The sequence below is a fragment of the Argiope bruennichi genome, chromosome X1, assembly GCF_947563725.1.
Source record: "Argiope bruennichi chromosome X1, qqArgBrue1.1, whole genome shotgun sequence".
In the NCBI taxonomy this organism is placed as follows: domain Eukaryota; kingdom Metazoa; phylum Arthropoda; class Arachnida; order Araneae; family Araneidae; genus Argiope; species Argiope bruennichi.
In genome coordinates this window covers 25,640,510-25,653,506 of record NC_079162.1, presented here as the reverse complement: position 1 = coordinate 25,653,506, position 12,997 = coordinate 25,640,510, and the positions used below count along the sequence as shown (strand labels likewise).

Sequence of the window (12,997 nt, the reverse complement as noted above, 5' to 3'; positions counted from 1 at the left end):
TTATCTCTGAAATACTTGATTGAATTTGTTTAATATAGATTATTAATATATGTTTGATAGGCATATTTTTATTTTCTGCTTACATTTAAGTTACAAAACATTTTTAAATGCTTATTATTTGGAGGTCGTTATTTTTCGTTAAACGTCGGAAATGTAGTAAGGGAGAGCTGTACACAATGCAATGCATAGGAGAGAGCTGCACAGAATATAATACATAGGGGAGAGCTGCACCGCTGCAGAATACATAAGCGAGACTTGCACAGTAAAATGCTTAAGATGGAGTTGTATATACAGTGCAATGTGTAAGAGAGAGTTGCAAGAAGTGCGATATATAAGGAAAAGCAGAAGACAGTGTAATACATCATGGAAAGCTGGATATATTTGAACTGGCTACATCTCTAAATTTTCCATGATTTAAAGCAGAGCAAATAATTTAGAACGATAAATAACGCTTTGAAATTTGCTATTTAATATCAATATCACTTCTCAGAATATAAATAAGCGTTTAAATTCAAATTGTTTTTTCATTCATTTTAATTAATAAATGAATGAATATTTGCCAAACTGACAACTAAATGGCAGACGAACGCCTCTCATATTCAAACGAAGCTGCGCGCAATCCCTTCTTAAATCAGACGCCCGAGAGGTGCGTTCTTACCGTTGCTAGGCAGCAACCAATGACATAGCTTCTGATTTGTGATGTCACGAAGATGAGGGATTCTGGGAGAAACATGCCGCACTTCAGAGCTTAAGTATAACCTAGTGAACTACATTGAACCGGTGTAGTGAGCGATTGAAAGGTGCGCGGGACTGTGATCAAGTTGGAACTTAGATTTGTTTCGTTCTTTCTTTGATTTTTATTTTACTCTTTCGGTAGTTCTCGAATTTGCATATCGTGAGTTTTTAGGACTGGTTCCGGACTAAAGAATAGAAAAAAAAATAAATGAAGAGTTTTTGCGCATCCGTTTTTGTAAATTTATTTCGCAATTTGGAATTAGTTTCACTGCATCTTCGGAACTAACCAAGGAGATCATAGTGTTACGAACCTAGTAAATTGCTAGCGTACATATCAGTTTCCATTTCGGAATTTTTGTACGAATAATGTACTGAAGTATTTTAACTATCTACCAACAAGAAAATTATCTTTTTCCATGCCACTGAAACTGAATTTTTTCGGCGATGAAGAGAGAGTTTTTAGTGGCCAAATCCTCCGCAATCTGTCACAAACTTCTTCAGACGGAGGCGAAGAAAATGAATTATTTTTGAAGTAGAAAAAGAACTATTTTCGAAATTTTTACAGCCATTTCTCTACCTTTCGATTCCGTTGTCAACAAGTAAGAGAAAGATGCATCTTATCAACATCTACATCATCTTTGCCGTGATCTTTGCCATCATCAATGTTTCCAGAGAGCAAAGCACTACAGTACCTATAGAAGGCATTGGAAATTTGGACTTAAAGTCTGAAGTCGTCTCTAATCCATTGAATAATCCCTCTCTTCAACCTCCCAACACACCAACAGAAACAACAAGCGAGGGATCGGGTGAGAAGGCTCGTGAAATCAAAAGATACCCAGTCGCTTCGTTTGATTTCGAACATGTAGCAGCCCCTTTCATTATAACAGCATGGATCTTCGTCGCATGTGGTGCCAAAATAAGTAAGCAAGCTTCGCTTTATTCCCGCGTATTCATTTTTTCTGTTTAAAAAATCTTATTAGTTATTGCTACAGATTTCTTCTAATTGAGTTGATTTAGATAAGTTGTTTTTTAATTATTTAAATTCTTATAAAAATCCCCTATTCATGTGGATTTAAAAATTCTTATGTGTGTATATCTTATTTTGAATCAAAATAATTATAGAAGTTTAAATAATTCTAAATTATTATTAAAGCTATCTTAATAATTAAATAATTTTCATGATTAATTAATCATTAATGTTACTACTTGAATACGAAAGAATTTTTGAAGCTTTTAGATTAATTAAAAATGCTCAATTTTATCCAAGATATATATATATATATATATATATATATACTCACAATAATACTCTTAAATTAAATGATCTTATATTCGTATCTCATAAAGTTATTGATAATATATCATATTATTATCTTATAACGTTAGTGATCTTATATCGTTACTCATATGCCTAAATTCGTGGAATTCCTTTAGTATTAATTCCGAGTACTATAAGATAACATTCCAGATTTCTTTGTATTTCTTATAAACTGTTGTTTCTATTTATATCATATATATTGAATGATTGATAATGCAACTAGAATGATATTTGTATAAGCACTAAATCAGAGCGTTCTTATTTCGTTAATGATGGTAATAATCCATTGAGATGGTCTGTGACTTCCTTGTATTGCATTAAAAATTCAAAATCACATGAAAATCTGAAATATGGATTATCATTTTGAAATAAATTTGTACATAATACACTATATATTTATATAATACAATTATGAAGTACTCTAGTAAACAATTTTTTAACGTTATATTACAGTATTTTTAATATTCAATATATTTTTTAAAATTAAAACTATGCGGTATTGTCTCTTCTACTAACTGAATATATATATTTTTTATTCTAATGTTATTTTACATTGGCAATTTAGGTGTTTTCAAAAATAAATAATTGTTTTGAATTTATTGATGAAGATATAAAATAACAAGCTAATCGTTCAAAGTAAAAAAAAAACTGCAACAAATAGATGTTTTATCTGATATATTTTTACTTTGAAATCTGATTTTCGTATCAAAGCTAAAATAATTCGATAAAGTGGAAAGAGTGTCTGTTCGTGAATATTTCAAATAATTAAACTAAAAGAATATGCTAAAATTGTGTAAAAAAGTTTAAAATGTTTTTTAAATTATAATTGAAAACAAAATAAATTTCTTAAGTTGTTTTTGTCGATAAAGTAAGGAAAATATTTTGTTATTCAAGGATTTTCATGAGAAGGATGTTTTGCTTTTGTGTTAGTTTATGTCTGTATGTATATGGGGAGGGGATTAAACGTCAAATTCTGTCTTATTTTTCTGGAGACGGTACACGATGGATTAATATTAAAAATTTATATTAATAAAAATTTGACTTTAAAGTAGAAAAATCATTTTAATTACAGAAGTATAAAGTTTTAATAGTTATTAACCAAATTAATAAAATATTATTAATATTGAAGTAAAAATATACAAGCAATGCAATATTTTTCAAAATAAATAGATGATAAAGAATTGAATATTTTCAATTATACTATGTTAAAAAAATTCATTCATTGTGAAAGTTTATTTATCGTTCCAGTGTTTTTCACAATTGTTTACACAATGAATCCTCACAATTGTTTTAAAAGTGTAATGGAAAATGAAAGATATTTTTTTGTATTTAGTTATCTATAGTTGTATTGATTTAATTTTATTCTGAGATTTTTCATTCGGTAAAAGAATAAATAAAAGATTTCTTATTGTTGAAAAAGAAAAAGAATCACCTAATTTATTCTATGAGTAGACAACATTGCACTAAAATTTGAAGAATAATAATAATAATAAAAAAAAAATACTACAATTAATTTTAAAAAGCCAGCCAAAATGTTCATTTACATATTTTTTTCATTTTGAATGCAAAAATTTTGAATTTTATGAATCAATTTTTAGTATGAACTTTTAAATGCTAAAACAAAGAAACTATGAGAAATTTTAAAGAAATATTTTAAAGACAATGACAGCTATTTTATTGCCTTTGGTATCAGAATTAAACATATAAATAATAATTCCTATTACTACATAAACATTATAAGGAGTGAAATCTCATTTATAAGCTACGTACATTGTTTATGAAGATATTTGAATTCCTTCTTTTTATATGAATAAAAATTCATAATATATAAATTCATCATTAAACATGCTTATTATTTTAAGTTTTTAAATAAAATGATGTTTTAATCGACATAAACCAAACTTTAACTATTCTTATAGCTATTTAAAATTTGCAGGTAGAATGGAAATTTATCACTAGTAAATGCTGTAAAATATTTATCTCGATATTTTTTCTATTTATTAAAATAAATCGAAAGCATCGCCTAAAATATTATTAAATAATATTTTAGTCAAATTGATTAGAAGTTCTTGTTTGACATATTGTGTTATTTTAATCAAAATGATTAATATAAATTTAAATTTTATTGCGTCATTTATTATAGTCGATTATAATATGTCGATTTTATTAACAGTTTTAATTTCTTCCTCAAAACAATTTTAATAATGATATTTATTTTATTAAAATACAGGATTTCAAAAGCCGATAGCTCTAAAATGATAATTTCATTGATAAAAAATAAATGCTTATGGTTTCAAATATGACAATCTCTCAGATGTCTTATTAGTAATAAAATGAAATCGTATAAAAGACAATAACAAGTCCCATGATGGAATTTGGTACCTTCAGCAATTAGGAAATTTCTCGATTTTTTTTTTGTCTATTTCCTTAGAGTTTGAAGTAAATGGAAAGAAAAAACAAGTTACTCTTTCCTAATCTATATGTCATTCAACTTCTTCTTCCTAGTGATCTTTAGCCTTGCTGGATTGAAAACCTTAAATGAGGATTTTTCAGCGGAATGATTAGCTTGTAAAACTCACTAATTGCTAGTTATATTGATTCTTCTTTTGAAATGAGCTTGTTAGTTTTTATTATTATTATTATTATTATTATTCCTTTCGGCACGTGCAGACTTTTAATCTTATCGTAAATAAGATTTTCAAAGTTAAATTCTTAATTTAACTGCCTTGATACTTAATTTTCACGGAATTCTGCAGAATGACCCATTTGCATGTCTTGTTTACTAAAGATATCAAACAAATACAATTCAACTCCATTTCGTATGTATTGACTGAGTCAAAAAAGGGTAATTTGCTTCTCTAGAATACTTATATTATTGCCCAGTTTTGAAGCAACATGAAGTCCATTTTGAGACGGGTGATTAATTTTAAATCTCTATCAGACGAAAAGAAAGACACCAGAACCAACAATTTTTTTATTGTAAATCAAAATATAGAGTTAAAAAAAACATTAGAGTTCCTATATGACTTTATGTATATATTGTATTACGCTAATTTAAGAGAAAGTTTTGGAACAAATTTTCTGCTAATTCAATTTTAATTTGTTTTGCGCTGATTTTAGCTCTCTATGTTTTTTGCAAGAGAGAATATGAGATATTTGTTTTGAAGTAGAATCTTGAAAAAAAAGCAAGTCACGTTTGTTTCAGATCCAATACGTCCTTGAAAAAAAAAAACCAATTTTGATCTTATCATAAATAAGATTTTCTTAGTTAAATTTTTAATTTAACTGCTTTGATACTTAATTTTCACTGAATTTTGCTGAATGACTCATTTGCATATCTTGTTTACTAAATACATCAAACAAATTTGATTCAACTCTATTTCTTATGTATTGACTGAGTCAAAGAAGAGTAATTTGCTCCTCGAGAGTAGTTATATTATTGCCCAGTTTTGAAGCAACATGAAGTCCATTTTGAGACGGGTGATTAATTTTAAATCTCTATCAGACGAAAAGAAAGACAGCAGTACCAACAATCTTTTTCTCTGAAAAACAATAGAGGCCTCTGTGAACTGATAATAAAGTCCAGGCTTCGAAGCTGGAAGGTTCGGGGTCTGAAACCTGATCCCGCTAAAAATAGCCTTGAAAACACGCCTAGCCCGCGTCAAATTCGCCAGGGTAAAAGGATCGCCTGCTGATGTGACGGTAATTTAGAAAAGAGTGTTGCCGGTTCAAGAATCGTCTTCGTCATCTGATCGCATTTTATAATTACTATCTGTCCCAAAATAATTATTGTGTTGCTTCGAAGTGGCACATAAATACAAATACATTAAAACTAAATTTTGAACCATAACTTAAATGATATTAAAATTCTAAGAGAATGCAGAATGTTTTGTATTTTGCCCACACAAAGTGTTAAGGGAAATTTCGGTTCAATTTCTAAACTCAAATGAGTATTTTCTATTAAGTTTGTGATACTTCAATTTTACGTGAAAGTGTAGTAAATATTTCTTGAAATAAAGTGTTTCAATTAAAATAACATTACATATATGAATTTCTGAAATTTTTCGAAGTCAGGAAAAAAGGGATTTTGGATGGAGAAAGCGCTTTTTTAGAATTTCAAAATTTGTTCTGTTTCATATTTGTGATGCTTATTTTTTGCCATACGAATTCAGAAATGGTACTTGTTATTAGTATGAGTAATTCAACAGAGTCAATGAAAAGAAAATTAATACCAGAAAACAACTAATAACTCCATTTGTGGCCAGAAAAAAAGCACTTGAGCAGAAAAATATTATTTAAGCTTATAAAAGATATTTGTTGAATTCAAAACAATAGGAAATGGTCTCATACTTGTGTTTAATAATCAAATTAATCTCAAAAGAGCCATTTCAATTCAGTTCCTGATGAGGAAAATTTTACGTTTTTTTCCACTTAAATCTTTTTTTAAATTAAAAATATGAATAAATAATAACCCTTTTTTTTAAATTCCTTTTTTTACTGTCGTGAAAAATTTTCTGAAAGAAAGGGAATTTACCGATTATTTTAGGAGAGGTCTTTCTCCTCTATTTCATTATTAATTTAGATTTATTTTCATACATGCATATTTTTTTGTATAAACTGATAGTTATCAAAGGACAGAAATGATCTTTCTTGTGACTAAATGATATTTTTTGAGGAAATTTGTTTAAAAAAATTGGTCTTAAGGATAAATTTGTGAATAAAATCTATCAAATACTATGCAATTTCTAAAGCAGTTTTTAAAAACTTATTCGTTCTTAGCTACTTCAAAATAAAAACAAAAAACATTAAAATAGAAAATATAGACAACCTTTCCATTTAAAATTTTTCAAAAACACCAGATATAGAAAAATATAAAAGAAAATGGTTGATTAATAAATGACAAATTAATGAAAATTCATTAAAAATAGTTAGTTAGAAAAACCAATGGGAATTTTTAAATTAAGAATGATTTTCTTAGCTATTTCTGCTCACAGTTGTTAAAGTATCTAGAATAAATACCTTTAAAATATTCTCTGGGTGAAAAACACCACAGATTTTGGAAACCCATTTTAGAAATATCAAACAAAATAGTAAATAGTTTAAGAAAATAGTAGATTTGACCGGGATAGTTTATACACTGTTTGGAAGCGAGAATACTTCGGTGCATTTTACATATTTTTCCTGTTATGCCCTTTTTTCCCATACCTACTTTTTTTTAGAGCTTTCCTCAGCTCCCTTCTTTAAAAACAATCCATTACCATGGGAGATTTGGGAAGCGTCAGCCTTGAGATTCAATTTCGAAATCCGGGGGATTTATGTCTTGGAGATACAGATTAACGAGGCATTGAGCATTAAGCATTAACGAGGCATTGAGCTTAAAGCATTGAGTTCTATTTATAATATCCGTATCATAAACAGTTGCGGCTTCTCACAGACAAAACTTCGCCACTGAGTTCGCGAACGAATTTCTTGAATTCTTCAATGGCATCGCTTGACACTCAATGACACAAAAGTGGGACACAGTGTTTTACAATATAGCTCAGTATTAAATGTTATTGTACAGTAATGGCATGATGAATATGATACAATAGTATATAAGCAAATATCCCGAGCGCGCAATAATTTGAAGGTTGGTGTGTTTCTATATCAAATGATTAGAAGTCAGAAAGGAATTAAAAAAAACAGTAAATCGTCTTGCGAAGACTTCTATTAAATTTGCCTCTTCGAGATTTTCTAATCGCGTTGATTTACTAATTTTATAGAATTTGATTCATTAAAAATTATGTGAGAGTTATTGAAAAATGTAATCATTTGTAGGCTTAAGACAATTAATATGAATTGTAATAATAAATAACCAGAGAGTTAAGTAATAAATCAATGTTAATTATAAATAAATTTCTCAGTCGCATGCTGAACTGTTGAATATCTTTAACCTTCCAACGGGCTTGCCCTCGATACTCTCATAAAAATTCGCGCGAATTTTCTAGAGATGCTAGAATAAAATATAAATTTTTAAGCGGTTATCTATTAAAATTAGGTAGTAAATGGTTAAAGGTTAATAAGGACAGTTATTTTAAACATTTTTTTTATGTAAAAAGGAATGGAAAAATGTAATAATAAAAAATTAAAACAATATGAAATGACCAAAATATTAGCTTAATGGCGTAAAAATAAAATAAATGAAATCGCCAATATTTCATTTGTAATACAAAACTAAAGAATAATTATGGAAATAAAAGAAAAAATACAATTGATATTTAGATATTAAAAACAAGTTTCATATTCATTTCATTGTAACGTTGCAGCAGCACAAATATGCTTAGAATGCACCAAACATATAAATTTCTGGCAAATCTTACAGCTCAACCTTGAGATTCTAGTATTCTTGTTATTTTGTCACGTTTGCATCTTTTTTCACATGCAAATATATCAATAATTTCTTCAATTTCTAGTTCTGATTCTTTTTAATATTTAGTTTTAGCTTGCATTACAAAGAGGTAGACGCTCTTTCTTCAATGTATTTCATAAAAACGTTTTCCAGCAGTCTAAGATATTTCCTTCTAAGTAGTTTTTCTTTATTGTTAATCGAATGAATAATATAACTGCTGATTGCAGCAACATTAATTTTAAAATAATTTAATTTTCTTAAAACAACATAGAACAGAAGATACAGCAAAAACTTATGTCAACGGTCGAGCGCATCTCTGAAAAACCAATATTGGATTCGCAAGGTTCAATTAATGTCTCGAATTCCAAATGTTGACTAACAGTTCTTTAAAAAGAGCTGCAAGAATAGTTAAAGTCCTGCTTTCGTAATACCTTGTGGATAAGAATTCTTCTTTAGAATATCTCTCGCACATGCACGTCTGCTAGAAAGTCAATTGATGCCAGTCTTACCCATCAGCATTGAAAAACATTTTTTAAAACGTATTAAAAGCAAAACTAATTATTTTGAAATTTTTTTCCCGAAATTCTTTTAATAACATTCATCGAATTGATAGGGTATTAGCATGAGATATTGAATAATAATCAAAGTCTGATATTTGTTCACTTTGAGCTGATAATTCAAAGAGATTTTAAAGTCAAAACCAGTATGAAAAGATAAATGAAAATGTTTTTGAAATTGTTAGATGTCGTTGAATCACATAAAATTTCATATGTTTATATTAAAAGCAATTCATATGAACAAAAAATCCATTTTATAGAAAAAGATTTTCATAAGAAGTTCTAAAACATAAACCATGGATTGTGTGTCTGTATATTGTTTGCTAACTGTACATTAATGTAAAAAACAATGCATTACCTTTTTGATTATAACTCATAAAAGGTATAATCAGGATGAGTTGGCAATTTCCAGCGCGTGTTTCAGAAATATGCAAGTGTAATTTCCAAATAATTACTGCATAATAATAATAATAAAAAACATTTCCTCTTCCAAGATATCTTTAGCGTCAGAATAATACTTTTTAAATTTATATTAAAAATAAGGAATATACCTTATAAATATTTTGGGTTTTTTTTTCTTGTTATTTGTATTTTTGTAATTTCGGAAGAAACATACCCTTTGAAATCTAAAAAAATGAAAGAAATATCATGAAAAGGGAACTTATTTAGAGATAAAAGCTTTACCTTGCAGAAACTGCCAATAAATTACTTTTTATACCTATTGGCTCAAAATAGACGAGTCGTTTGTCACATAATCACCCTCAACGATATCTGATATTTTGAGGCCTATTTCTTCTTTGTATTGCCGATTAAGTCAATAGGCTTGATCATATTTCACAAATGACTTTCATCTGAATCTAAAAATCTGATCTAATGATCTTAAAATAAATTCTGTATTTAATAAACATTGTATCGAAAAGTAAGCTAGAAATTTTATGGATGCTATTAATGTTTCCTACACATAAATATCCTTTTACAAATTCTCCTCAATGTGTCAGCACAACACCAGTTTACCCCAAAATAGATAAATCGTTTATCATCTTTATCACACTCAATGAAATGTGATGCATTTCGGCCATTTCTTCTCTAATTGTCACTGAAGTCAATAAAATGGAGAGCTTTTGTGGAATTGGTTTTTGTCAAATAATGCGTAAAAGTGCTTTGATTTTTTTTAATTCAAAATTGCGATTAATAAGATATAAAACTGCATGAGCTATTCAGCAATTGTACTGTGAAAAAGTTCAAAAGTATTTAAATAAATCCATTTGACGATTTATTTTTATAAACTCTGCCAACGTTTTTTTTTTTTTTTCATGTGTATCAATTTGTTGGATATTTTATTATAGTGGAAACAAACACTTTAATCTCGCAACTTCGTACATTTTTTTTTGTATTTCTTTTTTATCAAATTCCGGACTATTTGTGAACTTTATTTATATGCAGCGCTTGAAAAAAATACAAATACAAAAATACAGCAAAGAGAATTTTTTTATATCCAGCTTTATAATAGCATCGCTGTGTATAATAAAACGAGGGAGATTACTTCATGCCCCGAAATGAGAAAGCTAAATCCGTGATATTCAGCTGCCTTGAAAGTTAATATTTCATAGACTAACTAATGGATCGATATAGTTTATAGAACATAATTTCAATTGTAGGTCAGTAAAATTTATAATGGTATATTTTGAAATCGTCAAATTAGTTTATAGTATGTCCTCTGGAAACATGCACCTTTATATTTGTATGAATTTTATATTTGTACCTTCATATTTGTAATTGTCTTTCAGCTTATATATTTAAGTATATTAAACAAGAATAATTACTAATAATCTTAGGTCTGAATCATACTGAAATGTATTCATTGTTAAGAATAAAAATTAAAATACGATATTATTTGAAAATCTAAAATTTTCAATTTAAAGAGAAATGTTTAGCCTAAAATTTTGTTTGAAAATTCATCTAAAACTCTCATTTGAAATCTTTAAAATACTTTGCCCTCACAAGGATGAATCCTTGCAGTACAAACATGAGCTATCAAATCTTTTGCCAGTTTAATAGATTCTGAGAAATAATATTAATTTTCATGTCATTTGTGGAATTATATTAATATCATGTAATAATGCAAATTTAAGTAGATATTCGTATTTCTGAAGAAAACTCGTATACTTTAGTGAAACAGAAATTAGAGTGCAGGGTAATATTGTAAGTAAAATATTCGACATTTTTTTATATTTCATGGTAAAGTAAATGCACTAAATAGGAGTGATATGAAACGATTCATTATTGTCAAAAGCTTTATATTAAAAAAAAAGCTTTATTATTGTCAAAAGCTTTATTCATTCTACAAAGCTTTGAACCAAATATTATTTTTATATTATCTTTTGTATTTTGTCTTATTATATTGTGCATATTATCTTTTACTTATATAAATTTTAATTAAAAAACAGAAACATTTGATGAGATTAATATTTCCCATTAATACTGAAAAGGTTAAAAGTAAATCTCTTTCCATGTATAAAATTCACCACGCATGTGAGTGTGTGTTATTCAAGCCTCATTTCTTAACGGCTGGGTGATTTAATGAAATTAGATTTGTAAGTTCTTAATTAACAAACTTAGAATACCGTAGAGGTAAATAAACCCCCAATTAATACCCTTCTAATTAGGGTAGATATGAGGCGTGTAAAATGCAAATCATAAATGCATCAACTAGCATGAAATTTGATTCTCATAATTCAACCAGCCAAATTAGTAACATGACGAGGTTAATTTTTCTTTCTCTTCTGCCCCTAATAACTATCCTAAAGGCATGAAGAGATGTTAATTAAAATTTTGAGGAACATTTGATAAACATGTTTCTCACAGTTCAAATAAAATTATTGTGATGGTAAATGATCCTTAAATTAATCCTTTACAAATTTGGTGAGAATGATTCACTTAAAGATAGTTAATAAATTGATTAATTAACATGAAATTTATGTTTTCAAAGCTTCTAAAAAGAATGATGCCCATAAATTGCTTATTATGATCTTACTTTGTATGATTTTTATTTGTATTTTATTAGAACTGAAGCAATAATGCATTAAAAAATAATATTAATAAACATGGAATCTTTATAACATTGTTTCGTTTTCTGTTAGCCAGAAGAGATTGAAAAGAAAAAAATCAGGCTATGCCGTTTATTCTGCTGTATATGCAAAATACAGAATTCCAAGAGAATTCTCTTTTCTGAAGAAAAATGAATAATTTGTAAAAATATTGCCTTACCAATAGACCAATTTCTATCTCTTTCACCTCGGAGTAGTCCCGTTTGTCATATGATAGACGCGTTCTTGAGAGGCACTGCATGAGGCCACATTTTAAGAGATTTATTAGCTCCTACTACGCATGCAATACTCACATTCATCGTATTTTATATTCCGAAATCGAATTCTATCCTTTCTCTTAATTGATTTTTTCTCTTCATTCCTATAAAAAAATCTATTTGCAGAAAACATTCGAATGACTTCAATGCTCTGAAATCCGAGTATGAATTTGCTTTCGTTTCTTAAAGTTATGAACTATCTAATTTAATTATTTGGTGAGAGAGAGCATTGATACTTGTCACTTCCTCTTTATATTTTCTTTTGTTTTTAACAAAGAATGATTTTTCTTGCTTCCTTCAATTTGATGAAATTGCATTAAAATAATCAGTCATGCTTATTAATTCAAGTATTCCTAATTTGTGTATGAATAATTATTTTATATTTAAGTTTCTGAGATGAATTTTGAATTTCAGTTTCCATTGAATTAAACAGAATAATTGTTATTAATTCTTTATTTTTTCATAGAGCAGACGGGTCAGAGTAAGGACATATCATGTCTTTAGACTGCAGACATTATTGCAAAATATGTCTATTATTTTGAGCTCAAAAAATAATTAGATTTTAAAGTATTTTTATAAAGATATACCATTTATATTTTTCTGAACTGAAGCATTCAAGATTGTATAGAATCAAA

At 27.7% G+C, this 12,997-nt stretch overlaps 1 protein-coding gene across 1 annotated transcript in view; it reads left to right on the top strand.

The window, feature by feature from the left end:
* The first annotated feature begins 793 nt into the window (after window positions 1-793).
* LOC129958540 (sodium/hydrogen exchanger 3-like) overlaps window positions 794-12,997 on the top strand; it is a 146,815-nt gene continuing 134,611 nt past the window's right edge. Inside the window, exon 1 of the mRNA XM_056071083.1 lies at window positions 794-1,655. Coding sequence (XP_055927058.1) covers window positions 1,346-1,655 — 310 coding nt within the window. The 5' untranslated portion in view covers window positions 794-1,345. The remainder of the gene's footprint in view (window positions 1,656-12,997) is intronic.